At 40.3% G+C, this 18851-nt stretch overlaps 1 protein-coding gene and 1 non-coding gene across 2 annotated transcripts in view; one reads left to right on the forward strand and one right to left on the reverse strand.

Annotated features, from left to right (window-relative positions):
- The window catches only part of PKHD1 (PKHD1 ciliary IPT domain containing fibrocystin/polyductin), a 499663-nt gene that overhangs the window by 411389 nt on the left and 69423 nt on the right, over positions 1-18851 (reverse strand). The window contains 6 exon segments of the mRNA XM_077162050.1: positions 441-660; positions 6017-6160; positions 8069-9670; positions 12412-12479; positions 13797-13992; positions 17385-17520. Coding sequence (XP_077018165.1) covers positions 441-660; positions 6017-6160; positions 8069-9670; positions 12412-12479; positions 13797-13992; positions 17385-17520 — 2366 coding nt within the window.
- TRNAD-GUC (transfer RNA aspartic acid (anticodon GUC)) lies at positions 12641-12719 on the forward strand. The gene has a single exon. It is a non-coding gene; the product is annotated as a tRNA-Asp (tRNA).

Here is an 18851-nt window from a genome sequence, read left to right on the forward strand (position 1 = left end):
TCTATACTAATTCCATCTGCGCATCCCTCTTCTTTTGAATAAACACTGTACAATCTGCTGGATTTCTCTGTTACTTTTTTCCTGTTTGTGAATCTGTTTGGAAAGAAAAGAAAAAGGAAAGGAGAAAAAAGCCTTCTGCTTTTCATAACGTCTAATCTCCCCATTGGCATTCACCAGATGTTGCTTCGGAAAGGAAGATAAATATTAAAATCTAAGCGAGAACAAAGTGAGCTGTTTACCGGGCGGATATTTCAGATGTTCTCTTGAACACTTGAAAAAGAAGGAGATGCTTTGATATGTAGGCTGGCTGGAATTCACAAGGGAATGGCCCCTGAAATAGGAGTTGTGGGCCTTTGGGGCAAAGTCCACCCATGCTACAGCCCCCAAGGCTTCACTGGTCCATTGGCCGTGCATTCAGAGGAGGGACAGGCCAGGGCTACCTGATGAAGAGGCCGGAGAATGCTGGAAAGGCTCGCTCCGCCCAATGATCCGGCACAAAGAGGCATCGGGAACATTCTTCACAAACGTAGAGGTAAGACCACAATTTGGACAGTTCCTCGGTCCCCGTGGTGAAAGTCAAATCACACAGCACGTAGGTGTTGCTGGAGGCATCACAGCTCTCCTCTCGGTGCTTCAGGCCACACAGGAAAGCCAAGGACACTGCAGGAAATGGTCAGCATTAGGATAGATAAATACCATGGAGAGATAACCTCACATAGTTTCAAAAATGAAGTCCATGTGTTCTCACTTGACCAACAGAAAATTGAAGTTGCCAGTTTACTCTGTACAAAATTATGTCTTTATGATACACACAGAAGAATATAAGTAACATTTTGTAAATTATAAATCATCATCATAAAACAAATTTGCGTGCATTTACCAGCCAACCTAAGATCTAAAACAGTCATGACACTCTAGAATCTGTGTTGTTCCATATTGCACTGCATGAAAATGCTGCAATGCAGTTATTCTCTTACCGATGGACTTTGGGCATTGCCTACTTTTTTGCTACTACAAACATCTACAAAATTTTCCCAAGGGCATATACCTATAAAGAAAATTACTTGTTCACAGGGTAAGTACAAGTTCAACTTTGCAAGATAATGCCATATTCTTTTCCAAAATGGTTTGTCAAGTTTTATTCCTATCCAGCTATACATATGAATTCCCATTACTACACCTACTTGCCAATGAATGGAATGATTAGACTTCTAATTTCTGCCCATCTGCTATATATAAAATGATGTCCCACTGAGGGGCTTAATTTTTCAGCATTACTCTTTGCTTTGAACAACTCTTTGTTTGTTTATTGATATTCAAGTTCCGTCTTCTATGAAATTCCTATCCCTATCCTTTGCCCATTTTCCCACTGGGCTGTTTGTAATTTTCCTACTGATTTGTGCTCTTAATATATTCTGGCTACTAATCCAGTGAAAAGGTTATGTGGTTTTTAATACCTTCCTCAAGTTTATGGTTAAAATTTTTACTCTCTTTATGGAATTTCTTGAATAACAGAAAGTTTATGATTTTCATATCATCATGATTATTAACATTTTATAAAGGAGAAAATCAACTAGCAACTATTTGAAGCCTTTTGATTCTCAGGTCATTTCTTGCTAGGAGATGAGGCACATTTCTTGCTAGGAGGTGAGCCTTAAAAAGCATCACCAAGGCAGACTGGTAACAACCTTTAACAAGAAGATAGATGACTCTCTGTGAGATGGGTGAGAAGCAGCTCTGTTTGAAAACCTTAATAAAGAAGATAGAGGAAAACCAAAAGGCCTTACTAGCCTGCTACCTCTGCAGCTAGCCTCTCCGTAAAGGTATTCAGCAAACATTACCAAGGACTGTGTGTTTGAAACTGTTTGCCCTGCCTCTATCTAAGTGCTGCAGCAAGGGATAAATCAGACAGTACATGTGAGAGGATTGTAGCTATTCAAGTGCACATAAATATCGTCATTATTGCTATAACATCCCAAAGCACCTGACACCTACTAGGCTCTTTGTGAATGTGTTTCCAATGAATTACAGCCATAAAAATGATTGACAGCATCTCTCATATGTATAGACAAAACATGAAAACTTTCCAATTAGTAAACCCTAAGGCAGATAAAAAAAAACAGGTTCAACACCTATAGAATAACAAACTCATTAAGGTTGACCGAGTGGTTGCAACTTGAAAGGGTAGATTATGAAAAGTACCCAGGGTTGGGTTCAGCATCCCCAGGTTTTATTTACTCGAGGTTCTACCACACAAATAGTTGTGTGACAATACTCACTTTGCTTTTTCATGCCTCATGGAGGAATTAAAGTTTCCATGGAAAAGTCACGTGGTGTAATTCACAAAATGTGAGTAACCTGAAGTTCAAGTAACTTGCTCCTGTTTAAACAAATACAAACTATTGCTTTCACCCAACTGGATGTTTTAGCAACCCACCATATTAAAAAATAAAATTCTTCTTTTGTTAGAAGTATAATTTGGGGAAAGGTAAAAATAGAGGACAAAAAGCAGCAAAAGAGCTTTTTCAGAACCTCACCTTTAACTTCCTCTGCTGCACTCACGAAAAGAAAACACATTAGTGGCATGGCATAAGAACAGGCAAAACAATAATTAGGAAAGTTTTTGTAAAGCATCGCTCTCTTTAGTGTACAAAGTCAAACTGATGAATAAAACTTAAAGCAAGGGTCAGAATTCAAAACAACCTTGGGGAAATTAGAAAAGTTAACAGAAATAAACAAAAGACCAAAATAGCAAGGCAGTCAACCACAAAAGAAAAAAGAAATTATATAAATATAAGACAAGGAAAGCCCAGTTGTGCACAGCCATGCTAGAGGGAAAAAAAATACCCTTGGAATACTGGTAGGTAACAGAAACATTATAAACCAGGAAGACAGTAGTGCATTTTAAAAACAAACATGGTACCAGATTATATGTGCAAGATACTGCCCAACACAGCCAGACCTTGCTTACACAGAGGAGCTACGTAGTTTGGGCTTCAAACTAGGAAAGAATGTGGGAATTCAGAAAGGACTCAGAAGAGAAATACCAAAAATGTTGACTTTGTTGGAAAGTTTCTGAAACAGTGAGTCCCAAGAATTAGCATTTCTAACCAACTCCCAGGTGAGGCTGCTGTTGCTGGGCTGGGAAGCACTGCCTTCAAGGAAATGAGATTATTCAGCCTTGCCAAGGGCCACCAGCTGATTTCTGTAGTCTTTACTAAAGTTTGAAAAAAGTAAATCTAGGGAGAACAAGCTAAGTAGAAGAATGGAATTCCCTGAAGATGGAGATTGTAAAACACTTGGAAGAGTTGCTGCTGTGAAATCATCCTCTGGAAAATCTTTGAAAATAGAGAAGAGTCTTAGCTAAATTGGTTATATTCATTCCTGTCTGAAAGTAGGGGAGTAATTTCTGAGGCACACCTCCTTTGATCATTTGATGTACATCATGGACCTACTTCCTAGAGAGTAAAGTAGCCAATCATCTACTCAAAATCCAATTTCAGGTGGTTGATAGAATCCCATCCTGGATTTAAGTAAGGAACCTCTGAAGTTGGTTCTCACCAGCTCCTCTCCATCTTTAGAAACTGTGATTGAAAGTCTTTTAGAAGTTTTTTTTTTCCTATAAAATAGAAGTCAAATTATCCATTTCCTTAGGAGAAGCAGGTCCTTATGAAATAGATGAGTCGTTGGTGCCACCTAGTGGTGATGTTAAGAGTTACAGTTTCCAAATCATGTTTCTTTTAAAGTCAAGGAATTTTGAGGTGTCTTTTTCGATAACTTACTCAAATATTTTTAAATAGGCCAATTTCTATTCTTCCCCTAGGAATTACCAAAGTTCCAATACCACAATCTACCTGACTCTGAAACCACACTGATATTTATTTTGTATTTCTAGTTGACAGTGTGTCCGGGCATCAGCATTGTCTATGCGAAAGTTTAAAAAAAAAAAGTAAAGCAGATTAGCTAAAGATTAGATCCTAAAAATGTGGGGCTTCATTTTTTTTCCACCATTGCCCAATTCCTTCATTTATTTTTTCAACAAACATTACATTTGCACCTCCCTACACTAGCACTGTTCTATGTCCAAGAGGTAAAGCAATGTGCAAAATAGATTTAGCTTTAATTTTCAATTCAATCTTAAATTTCCTGTTGTGGAATCTTAAGTGGAATGAGACTCCTCCATCATGTTCTGCTTAGTCTTATAATAATAATAGATAACTCAATTTCTAGTATTTCAAATAAGGACTATTTTTTATTCTTATTGTCCAAGAAAATTCATCATGGAACCCATCCATGGCATTATTGTCCAAACTCAGACAAAACGAAACTTGTATCACTTTGTAAATCCTATGCGCACATTCAGGTGAGGGCAAATAAATTAGGAAAACAACTGAAAGCACATGTAAACTTTTCTTTAAGTGCGCAGTGTGTTAGTTAGATTCAGTTGTCAACTTGGCCAGGTGAGCGTACCTAGTTTTGTTGCTGCCAATGGTACGTGAACCTCATCTGTGCTGATTTACATCTGCAGTTGGCTAGGAGGCGGGCCTGCTGCAAGGAAGGACATTTGACTTAATTGGCTGGTGCTTAAATGAGAGACCGCAGTGTAGCACAGCCTAAGCAGCTCGGTATTCCTCATCTCAGCACTTGCAGCTCAGCCCAGGCCTCTGGAGCTGCAGAAAGAAGTCACCCCGGGGAAAGCTGTTGGAACCCAGGGACCTGGAGAGAAGGCCAGCGGAGACCATCCTGTGCCTTCCACGTAAGAAAGAATCTCAGTGGAAAGTTAGCTGTCTTTCCTCTGAAGAACTAACAAAATAAATCCCCTTTTATTAAAAGCCAAGCCATCTCTGGTGTGTTGCGTTCTGGCAGCTAGCAAACTAGAACACGCAGTTAACAAATACTTGTGATTATACAAACAAGATAATTCACTTAACTGGTCCTTAGCAGCAATGGTAATTTCTTCCCTTTTACTTTTTTGTTTTATTTTGTTTTGTAAGTGCTATCCTTCTGTGGGTGATCCTGGGGTTTTACTGAGCAAGGGATCAGGGACTGAGCAAGGGATGAGGGTCTCAGTTCTCCAGACTGTTATGACAAGTCACACAATGGGTTGGCTGAAACAACAGGAATTAATTGTCTCATGGTTTCAGCAGCTAAAAGGCGTGTTTCTTCCCAGGGCCAGTAGCATTCCAGTGCTGGCTTGCACGATTCCTTGGGGTTGCTTGGTAATAATCCCTGCTTCAAGTCACATGGTGATGTCTTCTCCTTTTTCTTCCAGAATCCATTGACTTCTGGCTTTCGGCTCTATGGCTTTGCCTGAGGCTGGCTTCCGGTTTCTCTCCCTCCAGCAACCCAGGTTAAGCCCCAGCCTCATTCAGTTAGGTCACACTTTACCTTAGAGTAACATCTGCCAGAAATCCTGTTTACTATGGGTTCACACCCACAGAAATGTGGATTAAGAATAAGAAGATGTCGAAATGAAGGATCGTGATTCAGTCAGTATCAGGTAATTGCCTGGACATTACAGAATAAGGGGATAATATTAACATTGGCCCATTTACCTATAATAAGAATTCAAGAGCTGAGCACATAAGGCTAACATTCAAAAATTGTCCATTTTGATTGTCTCCAACCTTATATTACCCCTGCGATAAGCAGTCTTCAACAGTCTCACTTCATGAGACCCATGGCTGTCATTGAAACCAATATTCAGAATGCAGAATTATGTTCTCCACATCATGTGACTTCAGTCAAGAACATGAGTATCAAGTTTTAATTGTTTATTTAACATTGACCCATTAATATGATAACAGTTATCACAGAACCATTTTAACAGACAGCCCTGTTAGTAGTTAGAGTATACTCTACCATTTTAAAAAAGTAGTAGAGAAATTATTTTCCCAGGAACACACAGAAAAATCAGTGCTCTAAACAGTATTAGTTACTAAAATAGAAGTAACACAAAAATCGTATTAAATATCATTTAATTAACATTAAAAATTTTATCTCCATTTTTACTGACCGGGCAGTGGCGGAACCAAGCAGCTGAAGGCAGACACGGTAGCATTATCCAAGACGTGGCAGGAAGCACCACACACAGCAGCTGACATGTTCCCTGGAGAAAATCCTGACCCCAACACATGCACAAGCCTTCCACCCAGGTAGCCTTTAAAGACAAAATTACAAGTTCAGGACAATAGAGGCAAAGCTCTCTTTATGCAACTCAAAATCCACACCTTTGCTTTCACATCCCCCACCATTCTTCGCACCCCCTCCGGAATCCACCCAAGGGGCTGTGGGTCCCTGAGAGTCTCCGTTTGGGTTCCACAGTCTGGAGTCTTTACTCCGCCAGACCCTGATCATTTCCAGCCAGCGGTTTTGTTAATGGGGCTAATGGCATGCAACAATGTGTAGAGAGAAACAATACTTAGAGTTTTGAAATGTCTTTATCCAAAAGAGTATAAAAGGAAGGTAAATGTTCCCTCAAGCATGTCTCACACCTCAGAGGCAACCATGAAGAGTTTCATGTTAATCCTTCTAGAATTTTCTGTGTGTGTGTGTGTGTGTGTGTGTGTGTGTGTGTGTGTATTATACAACGGGATCATCCAATACCTATTTCTGCAACTTGTGTTTTTTAATTGGATATTCTTCCAAGTCTATTTTTCATATAGGTATAGCTCATCATTTTAATAACACTTAGAAGTCCATTACCAGCTTATATCACAATTTACTTAGCGATTTTCCTATGAATAGATACTTCAGCTATTTCTTCTCTTTTGCTATAATTAGTAGTTACAAAGAACTGTACAAATTTTAGGAACACTTATGTGAGTAAAGCTGTTAACAAATTCTTAGAAGTGGAATTGCTAAGGTCAAAACAAAAGTGAATTTTTAGTTTTTGTGGATATTGCCAAATTTCCCACCAAAACAATGTTACACTAGTTTACAGTCCTACTGCTCTGTTGAAGAGTGTCTGTCTCTGACAGAAGCATGACAGTTCCTCACAGACACTGACGCAGGTGACATGTTTTGCTTTAGCCTGAGAACCAATAAAGAAAAATGTCTGTGCCCCACACTGCCCTGTACCCTCAGACATGTAGAAGCCTCTAGTCTTCACCAAGGGGCAGTTTTCCAGATTTCCTCTGCCTTCAGACAGAGTCTAGTGGTAACACACAGGCCACCTGACACACTCGGCAATAACGCTTTCTGCCTTTCACACTCCTGCTCACCCACTACACAGTTTATGGACTCGTAGAGAGCAGAAAGGGGAACCTAGGAGCCATCCGATCTAAACCCCTGTGTTTGTCAAATAAGAGATCTAAGGCTCAGAGGAGTGTGAGCTAAGTTACTGACAAAGCCAAACCCCAATCCTGATCCCTGGGTCATCGCAGCCAACTGAGGCCAGACAACTCTGTTCTAAGAAATGGCTTAGTGAGTACCTCATCAGTCTAAGATTCTGCTTCCATAATTTCCTCTCTGTTTTCTAAGTCACTTTCAGATTTGAGGTATCCCAAGTGCTTTAAGTAAATAGAAACCAAAACCACCATTGGAAGAAAAGTCAAGGCAACTTTCAGTATATCTAACAGGCGAAAAAAATTCAACAGTGTAATTGTACTATGCAATTGGCTTATTATTCTTGAAGTATGAATCCGTCTGTAAAAATCACAAAATAATCAAAATTAATTCTGTTTGATAGGTTCAAAATAATACAAATAAGCATGTAGGTCTAAAAATAGGTGAAAGCATTTATGTTCTCCTTAAATGATCAAATTATGAACTCCCTCAAATGGCATTATTTAATTTAAAACACAGATTAAATTGGGTTACTGTATCAAATTAAAACACAATCAAACACTTAGAGGGTATTCACAATTTCCTCAATAAAAACGAGGAGAGTCTCACAGATGGAGCATGACAAAGATATGTATTAGGAAGAAGCTGAAACTGGAAGAGGCCACCCCTTCTCTCTCCTTCTGTCTTTCAGATTGGTGCTGATTTCCCACCTTTCAGAAGAGAGAGTAGCTACTAATCCACTTCCATAAAGAAAGCACTCTTGCTTTTTTGCCTGACTTACCAAAGTTCTGGGTCACTGCCGTGATAGTCACTGTGGATGTGAACACCAGAGCAGATGAGGCCCACCCTCTCACACGGTCGTAACCTCGGACTCGGTACTCCCCAGCAGGAAGGGAAGGCACTGTGCACTGGAGAGTGGTGTCATTACCAGAGACACCCACACAGGGGGACGACCCAATAAAAATGTCAATGTCCACAGCCCCTGTGATTTGAGCCACTACAAAGGTTAAGATGTCATCGGTCTGAGAAATAGACAGCAGTTCTGGGGTAAAGGCTTTGCTGTAACCAATAACTCCCACATGGTACAAAAGTCCATCTGTCTCTATTTCCAGGGCCATGGAATCATTGCCTGCTGGAACGAGGCACCGGGTGAGCTCAGCGCTGACGTTCACCACGCGGCAGGCCTGCTGGCCAACAAAGACTAATGAGGAGTTCTGTCCTCTCAGAGCTGTGCCCTCTATGGTCAAGATGCTTCCACCATGTATGCTGAAATTCTTAGGGAAGTAATGAAACACTTGAGGGAAAATGTTGAAATGTCTGGAAACCTTATCAAAACAGGCATACCCATTTCTTTTATGAAAAACCGATAGGTGGTGCAGTCCTGGGGTCAAGTCACTCATCTGGCATGCCATGTGACTTGTATTAAAGAAAGTTACATCACAAGGAAGATGATCATCCACAAACACCATCAGCTCATCGGCCAAGGGCCCCAACCGCTGACCCCTAATCAGCACTGTGGTCAGAGACCCACTGACGTTAGTGGTCAAGGTTTCCACAAAGGGAGTCGCCTCTTCTCTCAGGAAGAAAGTGCAGTTCCCCTCACATTCACCAGCCAACCCATTGACCAGGACGGTGACATTCAGTGTGAAGGAAGTTCCAGGCAAGGGGTCACCCACGAGGTTGACCTGGCAGAGGACTGTCTGGTCATCCAAACTCAAAATCACACAAGCAAAAGGGCCTGAAAGGTCAACTTGAACTGACCGGCTTCTAGAGTGGAGAGCCACCCCCCTCACGGTGAGCACTGAGCCACCACACACAGAGCCTTGCGTTGGGAAGATGGCTGTTATCCGCGGTGTCACCACAAAGTGCTGAGGCACCTCCGACATATCAGCAAAACCCATCTGCTCCTGACGTACGTGGAGAGGATAGACGCCCGCCTCCAAAGCATGAAGAGGAAAGGAGCACCCAGACAGGGTCATATTGTTCCTGAGAAACTGGGTCTCAAGGACACAGTCCAAGCTCCCCAGAAGCACCACCGAGTTGGAGAGGTTGGTGCCTTCCATATATAGCCTCAGGCTGCTGTTGGTGACTTCTCCTCGCATGGCGGTGACCACAGGTGTGGCAGCCACTTCATAGATGAAGGTAAAGTCTTTCTCCGCCAGACTTGGTAAACGTCCACGTGTGATAGTAACATTTCCAACCCAGACCTCCACGGGGGCAGTGAAGGTGTCCACGTCGGGCAGCAAGGGGGCTGACGGGGTCTCACACCAGATACCTGCTTCTGTTACATTCACGATGTCACAGGACTGATTGCCCACAAGTACCCTAACCAAAGCTGGCTCCGTGCTTAAACCTACTCCTGAGATGCTGAGGATGGTTCCGCCTAAAGCAAAAAACAAAATGTTAATGATATTCCGAAGTAACATCTCACAGCATCTGTAAGCCCCAATGCGACTACATGGAAAGTGGAGGGTTCGTGAAATCCCAGTTTCAGCTCACCCCCACCAGTGTCAAGTTGTGATCATTTTGACAGGAGCCAGACGGGCTGGCAGTCATATTACTGTAAAACAATATACATTTTTATGTAGCGTGCATGGCTAAACTATTTAAAACAAACATTACAAGCAAATATCTTTGTATATCCCGGAAGTCCCCACTTCTACCAACTATGCACTCATGAAAAATCATATTCCTTGAAGTCTCCTACTCATCTGCTCTATTAGTTCATGTAAAAGTCTAATGTTATATCTATTCCATAATGTGTTTTATATACTATTCCTATACACACATATGCATGTGTATGTATGTATGTGTGTATGTGTGGAACTTATCAAGAGCCGTTAAATAGCACTTGTGAATTTGCTGCTTTATGCATGGACTTTGTCTTCATCTGTAGTTGAGGGACAGACTCCACTGTTAGGATAGAGGATGGAGTAATTTAACCCACAGCATGTACAAATCTGTGGTATAGCCAAGTATGCTTAGAAAGGATTTTACTATATTCCATAAAAATAGCATGCTGCTTCACACAAAGTTTCAATGATTGTTCCAATGCATAGGGCTTCCAATTATTTCTGGACATTCATAGTTTTAGGGATTTCTCTGTTTGTCTTGTCCTCACATTTCCCGTATTGGTATCTGTGTATTGTTTCTGGGTCATTCATCTGCATCCCTAAAGGAAAATGAAAACACCAAAAACTCATTCTTCCTCTGTTTGCACGTGCAGTATCTAAAATTTTAGCTAGGGTAGTAAACTTTTACCCTTGTTTCTCCAGGATTCACTTGAGATATGCTGCCCATTAGATGTTTCAGCCTCTTTCCATTAGGGAAAAGAAAACTAGGCACACCTCTTTATGTGTGTGTGTATATGTAGATAAAGATATATTAATAAATACATACTACTTTTGTTATTAGAAAACGTTGTATAAAAATTATCTTAACTTTTAACCCAGGAGTTAGTATAAGAAATGGCCACATCTTCTGTAAAAATATTATTTTAAATGGTGTTGTTCAATAATACTGATATCAGAATATATATTAGCAATTCTTCAGGTTTTAGAGCTCAGAAAATAATTTATCTCTTTTGACAAATTAACATGCTTCCCTTTATCAGAGCTATCTAATTTGTCATGCATTTCTTTTTGCAGGATTGACAAGAAATGGAGTTATATTTCGTTCTACATGCCAGTAACTCTTTCTGGTAGATAGCATAAATCCCCTGGCTTTTCCATCTGTCCTGCTGACTTCCAAATCTCAATTTCCTATTCAACCCTCTCTCTTAATTTCTAACTACTTAATATGACATATAAGACTTTCCAATCTGACTACAACCAAACCCCCTTGGCTCTTCTCTCACCACTCACACATCCAACCCTCTTCACTGGTAACAAAATTTTCTTGTTACTTCCCAGTAGATAGGAAACTAAGAAAAGTAGTAAGCCAAAGGTTTCCCCAGGATCCATCTTGGAGAGAACTGGCCCATGGAATTTCTAAGCTTTGTTCAAATTTTATCATTCTCATGTTTCTATCCTCTCACCTCAAGGAAAACAACAGCAACAAAACAAAGCAACAAACAGACCTAAGGCTCTAAGCACTTTTTCTTTTTTATAAACAGCTTTTTTGAGACATAGTTGACATACCCTAAAATCACTCATTATAAGTGTACCCTGAATGTTTTTTTTATTTTCTTACATGTACAGGCATTGGGAACCAAACTCAGGTCTCTGGCATGGCAGGCGAGAACTCTGCCTGCTGAGCCACCATGGCCTACCTTCTGAATGCTTTTGAACGTGTTGTTATTTCCCACCTTTTCCACTCACTGAATGCCTATTATTCAAGACCCAGGCAAATGTCATCTCCCCTGTGAAGCCATGCCCAGCAAACCTAGACTTAATTTTTTTTCATTTTTCTGTAGGTCTTCATATTTGCCTCTATTATAGCACTTTGCACACTTCAATATCAATGTCTGTTCATGCTCATGTCTCACCTTCTAGGATATGAGCTCCTGATGGCAGAGTTGAGTCCAGGGTCTTTCCTTTACATTACATTGTCTGCCAAAACATTAATTATTGCCCAGAATAGTCAAGCTGCCCATAGAAAGTTGTTCATTTCCACTGAATAGTATAAAGGCCACCAGAACTGTGGGAGCTCTGCAAAGAACCCACTTTACCTTCTTCCTGGGCTTGTCAGAATGCCTACACTATAATGCATACTGCCCATGAACCTTAATTCCAGGCCCAGGGGTTGTAACAGTTTTAGACTTCAGGAAAGTATGTGGGCGAAAGCCTGACATAGAATAGCTTCTAAGGAACATCAACAGAACCAACAGCAAACCATATTTCACTGGTTCTAAGACACTGTCAATTATAAGACTCATCTTTTTCATAAAAATTATTTAATTTCCTGAGACTACTAGGCTAAGGAATCTCCAAGTTATCACACCTTTGCAAAATACACCACTCAGTTCAAGAACATAAGGAAAACTTCTTTCTCTCCTATCCCCTGTCTCCAGCCTCATGGGATCATAGGTGTCATGGTGAGAAGGTTGATTAATCCAGGAGCAAAATGTGGATATCTAATGAATAGTCTCACTAGATAAATAACAACAAAGTCAGAGTCGCTCACCCAGAAGGGATCCACAGCAAGGCCTTATGCCAAAAACTTCTGTGATGTACTGGATATGAAGATCAACCCTACAGAAGATAGGGAGATGGTAATGAAGCAAATAAGAATTAGAAAAGGAAAAAAGAAAGGATAAAACAGAAGAGATTCATGTATTTGTAGGTGAAGAAAGTAGCAGTGATGGAGAACAGTATGAATGATACTGCTTAACAGAGAAAGAAGAAATGGTGGGGCATGGGTGCAAGGATACTTCAGTGGTAGAATTTTTGCCTGTCATGCAGGAGACCCAGGTTCGATTCCTGGCCCATGCACTTCCCAAACTAAACAAAGAAAACATATTACCAATTGAACAAAAATTCAGCAAATGGTGCTGTAATAAGGGGATAATCACATGGAAAAAGAATGAAATGTGACCCCTGCCATACAGCATACAAAAAAGAAAGAAGGAAAAATGGTGGGGAAAAGATATTGTGGGAAACATCTTCCTGAACCAGTATCACATGGTCACATCAGTCCCATACAGGTTAGCTATGTACTGGAGTGAGGAGAGAGAACCTCTGGAGAAACACTGGGCAGAGGAACCTCTAAGCAAAGTGAGGGATAAGGTTGAGTAAGGGGAGATGGTTTGTGCAATAATTGCCACCCAAGGCTCTTTTTAAGGGTCTAAACCAACCCTCCTCCTCCAACCTCCACTCCACGAAGAGTCAAAAATATAACTCCAGGGAATTCCCCATTCCACAAGTCGTGCTGGGGATTGAATCATGTCCCCCACAAAAGGCATGTTGAAAACCAACTCCTGGTCCTTAAGTGTGACCTAGTTGTAACTAGGACCTTCAGAACAGTTATTAATCAAGATGTGCCCAAACTGAATGAGGTCGAGCCTTCATCTAATATGGCTGAAGTTCTTATAAGCATAGGAAATTGGACACAGAGAAACCATGGGGAGCAGACAGAAGTCAACAGAACCCAGAAGAGAAAAAAGATGGCACTGCCATGTACATTGCCACATGACAGAATAGCCAAGGAACCCCAAAGATTGCCGGCCAACCAGAAAATACTCACCCCAGGAGGTCGCAAGCCTTCTGGCCTCTGAAGCCATGACCCAGTAAATTTCTGTTTCCAAGTCAACCACTTATATGGGGTAGATAGGAAACTAAGACAAGTAGTAAGCCAAAGGTTTCCCCAGGATCCATCTTGGAGAGAACTGGCCCATGGAATTTCTAAGCTTTGTTCAAATTTTATCATTCTCATGTTTCTATCCTCTCACCTCAAGGAAAACAATAGCAACAAAACAAAGCAACAAACAGACCTAAGTCATTAACTAGAATTCCCCAATTTGATGGTCAAAGCCATCAAAACAGACCTAGAATTTAAAGTGTCCACCTCACCCTTGTGAGCAAATGTTGACTCCATTGATGGAGACTGAAATTCTGTGGAGTCCAGCTGGTAGTGGGGGCAGCTCCACTTCTAGGCCCTGAGCCGTCTGGGCATGAACCTGGGCCAAGGTATCCTCGATGTGGACTTCCATGTGCAAATCTGTGTAGTTCACCAGTGATGTCATGCCAACAAAAAGGGTCTCACCTCCTGTGTTAAGAAGAATCCATTAGCCTCTGATGTGAACATGTGGCCTCAACTATGCAGTCAATGCCAAAACTCTTACATGATTAAATACATAGTAAGCCCTGTGCATAATACTGTAAGAGTTTTAAGGCCCAACTTTTTTTTTTCATGAAACACCTAAATATTTTAACAGAGTTGCAGTCTATAACTTCAAGTCCAGAAAAGCAAAATTATCAGGATGAGCGTACTCAAGAAGCATTAACCCATCTCCATGCAAAGGCAAATTAGGAAAGAGTTGGGGGGGGGGCTCTTCGTCACCAGCAGATAGCCCCTCCTGTTCTCTTTCATCACCCTCCCCTTTCCCACTGATAGAAATCTAAAACTCTATCTTCAGTGTGAGCTGAATCTCATAATGCCACAGTTTGTGTGAGTCTGGTAGCCCGCAGTTTACAGAGCATTTTCACATGCATTATCCCATTTTCTCTTCACACTATCTTGACGATATATGTGGGAAGACAGTAGGACTGGCATTTTGCTTTTGAGGAAACCAAGGCCTCAAAGCCAATTAACAAAAAGGTCAAGGATGAGGCCCCTCTTGTAGCTCCTATTTCAAAACATTTTTAATTTAATTGGCAACTATACTAAAATTCCAGATATACTATGGACACTTTAATTCAATTCTTTTTAACTCAAATATTTATTGACTACAATGAACAAGATGCTGCAAGGGGCACAAAAAGAAGTGAAACATGGAACTTGCCCTCAAAGAGACTTCAAAGTTAGTAAATTAGGTGGCCAATAATTTTAACACAAGATATACCACAAGAGAAGCGCGAGTGAAGTAGTGGGATTGTTCACATCAGAGAAACATTTGGAGTACCTAGAATGGTTTTGTGGACAAGATGGTGCTTGAAGCTTAATTTAAAAGATAAATCCCAAGAGGAAATGATAAAGAAGAGGAAACTCATAATTCGATTCTAAAACGTCACAGAAGCCTTTTGTAGCAGTGTTGTATGTAATCATCAGTGGCTGAGAGAGAAGGAATGGTTATCGGGTAACTTGCTGGAAGAAAAGGTGCATGTCAATAAGGGAAAATTCTATAGGAGCTAGTGCAGGAAAAGCTGATGATGGTTCTGTGGCTGAGGAACAAGAAGGCTAATCCCGAGGGATCAATTCAGTAGACAATAGAGACATCAATGGTTTCTAAGCCCGGGAAGCTATTCTTTCAGTCTAAAAGATAAACTGAAGAGACAGGGGAAAAGAAGTACAGTCTGTGTCTACTGGAGTCTTAAGTGCCCACAGACACACAGCTTAGGCTAAAGCATATCTAAAGCTCTTTTAGCCCCTTGTATTTCAGTACTATTGCAGAACTGGTGTCTATAAAACAATGCAGCCAATTAGATGAGGAGGAGAAAGAAGTTGCTTGGAAGAAGTTGATTGAAAAAAGTTGCTTGTGCTGTGGTGAAAAGACTGTGAATATGCATTCAAATCCTCGATCTGCTATTTACTTCCTGCGTGACTTTGGTTAACACACTTCGGGCTCTCAAAGCCTTCTATTTTTCAGCAATAAGATGTTAATAAAGCTTTCCCCATATGATTAGTTGTGAAGATTAAGTTGACATCATGGGAAAGCACTTTGTACAGTACAGCACATAAAAGGCCTCAGTGAACTTCATTTCCTTCCTCTTTCTGTATCCTCTTTACTTCTCATCTTGCTTCTACTATGAAATCCAGAGCCTCAGCATCCACCAGAACCACGACATCTGCTTCAATGAAGCATTTACTGAGTCTCTATCCCATGCCAGTTTCTGGGCTGGGCACTTTCACCTACTTTATCTCCAATTTTCACAATACCCATGACTGAATTAGTCCCACCTAACAAATGGAGAAATTGAAGATAAAGAAATTTAAATATCTTGCCCAAGAAGTGGTTGGGCTGGGATTCATTCAGATCCAGTTTCATCTGGCTGCAAAGATCAGACTAATGGTCCACATCAAATTCTCCTTCCCCTGCCCTCTACCCTCCTTCTTTCCTTTGTTTCCATCTTGGCTTCATTGCCATTATCAACATCATCTCCTGGGTGAAGCTATGTAGCACTCCAACTCAAAAGAGACTTTCCAAATAGGCTACCACCCTTTGTGGGTTTTATAATGTGTTCTTTTTTATTCTGCCTGTACAAAGATTTAAATGCAAGTGTAAACTCTAGAAAGAATGCATCACGTTGTACACGTTGATAACATGGACTCTTTGGACTCTTGGTCAATTGTCAAGCTAATCCTAAATGTCTTTGAGGCACTGATGCAAATGTATTTATTCTTTTCATTATAGGGAGGAAATTTTATCAAAAGCCAAAATCATTGAATTCTGAAAAGAATATGATGCTCCCTCCTCCCTTTCCTACCTCGTTCAGAAGAATCTATACCACTAAGCATTTCACACTCTTTGGTTGCCTAAGGCAGCAAATTCTTCTTCTACACTATCCGATCTGAATAATATTGAGAAGCTAAAGGATACTTCCCTTTATTTACGTACTCTTGAGCAATGGAAAATGAAAATAATACCAGGAAAATCGAACTCAGGCTTTTTCGCGAGGAATATGGTGGCCTTTAACAATAAACCCTTACATATGGCTGCCAAAAACTCTGTTATCTGGCATTCAATTAACCAGAAAGGTATAGTACCTGTTACTTTTCCAAATCTATATGCTTCAACATGATAATAAATTCTGAATCTGGCATATTGTCTGAATCATCAAAGAAAGATTAAATTACTTAATATAGTTAGGTGCTACAGAATCCATTCGTTTTATAGGCAGCATGTCTCTAGGAACTAAGAATCCTTGTTTAATCAGAACACCCTATTCTCTAATCATATCAAATAACTGCTCCCACTGAACCTGCAGATAAGAAATGGGATTTTACAGCTAACTGTAAGTGACTAAGTACTTAGGATGTACAAACAAACTGTGTTCAAATCCTAGCTCTGCTACTTACTGAAAGTATCTTAGGTAAATTAATTACTCTCTCTGATCCTCAGTTTTCTCAGCTATAAACTGGGACTAATAATCCTATATACTTGTGCTAGGATTAAATTAAAATCTATTATTATTATATGTCTATGCTATTACTATTGGCACATGATAGGTACTCAATAAATACTTACTGAATTAAATGTTACCGCTGAATTTCCAAATCATCTACATGAAGTGGCCCCAATTTTTCAGAGGGGGAAACAGATATAAAGACATTGATTTCATTATGACTAAAATGAGAAAACTGTTTTCCTGGTTTCAGGAAAAAGACTCTCATCCAAAATATAACACTACTTTTAGTAAAATTCATAGGCCACTGCTTGCCTTTCTTAGAGGATTAACATACTGAAAAGGAGCAGGTCCTACAGTGACATGTACTTTTACCTGCTATGCTGCTTCTGTTTCTGCTAAGAGACACGATCACTGGATTTAAAGAGGAGGCATATGTAAACGCTGCAGGAAGACTTGAAGTGTGGTTTCCTATTATCACAGTCACATCCACAGCGGGTCCATGTTCCTCCTAAAAATCAAGTTTTAAAACCGACCAGTAAACAACACTCACTTAGGAAAGAGAAAAAGCCCATCAAAGGTCAATTTCAAGAAAATTGTTTTTAAAGGGCTTATTTGCTACTTCAAATCTTGTGCATGTGTGCACACTTGCATGCAGATGCACAGCAGTGACAAGTACTTGGACTAGCCACATACAGTATTGAAGAGGAGCAGCAGGACCTGTTGTAAAAGATAAATAAGAATAATTTTCAATTAACACATCAATTTTTCCTAAGTAAATGGTTACATCCAATGTGTTTGTGAAGGCTTAAAACAGTCTGTTCTCCAGAGAATGCAGGTATAGCATTCCCTCAAGCCATCGCCCTCCAAATACAGATAGTACAATAAATCTTTTCTTCAAAACTATTAGAAATGTAAATTTCATATACCCTCTTTAAATTATAACACGTTTCTAATTAGTGAGATCTGAATATAGTTGAACTGTAATTTTCCAATTTCAGAAAAAAATAGTAATAGAGAAAAGATCGTCTGTTTCTATTTCTTTTTTTGTCAACTCTGGATTTATATCATTTGGTAGGACACTGTGGTGGTTTGAAGCTGTATGTATACCCCAAAAGGCATATCCTTGAATATAATCCATTCCTGTGGTTATGAACCCATTTTGAGGAGGCTACTTCAGTTAAGGTGGGCCCTTCCTCATGCAGGATGGACCTTAATCCTCTTACTGGAGTCCTTTATAAACAGAATGGAAAGGGGGTGGGGGGGGAAAGAGAGAAAAAAAAAAGCCATGGAAGCAAAAACCTGGAAGAGAAGAGAAAGAACAGCAGGTGTCACCATGTGCGTTGTCATGTGACACAGGGCCCAGGAATTGCCAGCAGTCAGTCTTTGGAAAGAAAGCATCGCCTTGATGAAGCTTTGATTTGGACATTTTCCTCAGCCTTAAAACTGTATGCTAATAAACTCCCATTGTTAAAAGCCAACCCATTTCACGGTATCTCCTTTCAGTAACCTAGGAGACTAAAACAGACAGCCAGTCATCATTTTGGCTTTTAGGAGTATCCTGCCTTCCAAGAAAAGAAAGCAGGTGACTTTTAGGAGTCCTTTCCAGAAGATCAATATTTTAATGCAAATTAGCCCACCCAGTGTGACAGATAAAGAATTCTAATCTTCTATGTGGAAGAAAATCTGGAATATTTAAGCACTTAGAAGGAAACCAATGTTTCGAATAAGTTCTATACTCTGTCCAGCACAGACCCATGTGGATGATCAGCCTACATTTTTTTTTCTTTAGGTTTTGTGAGCTCACCAACACAGTCCTTCCGATCTGCATGCTCTTCCACC

The sequence above is a fragment of the Tamandua tetradactyla genome, chromosome 5 (genome assembly GCF_023851605.1).
Source record: "Tamandua tetradactyla isolate mTamTet1 chromosome 5, mTamTet1.pri, whole genome shotgun sequence".
Lineage (NCBI taxonomy): Eukaryota > Metazoa > Chordata > Mammalia > Pilosa > Myrmecophagidae > Tamandua > Tamandua tetradactyla.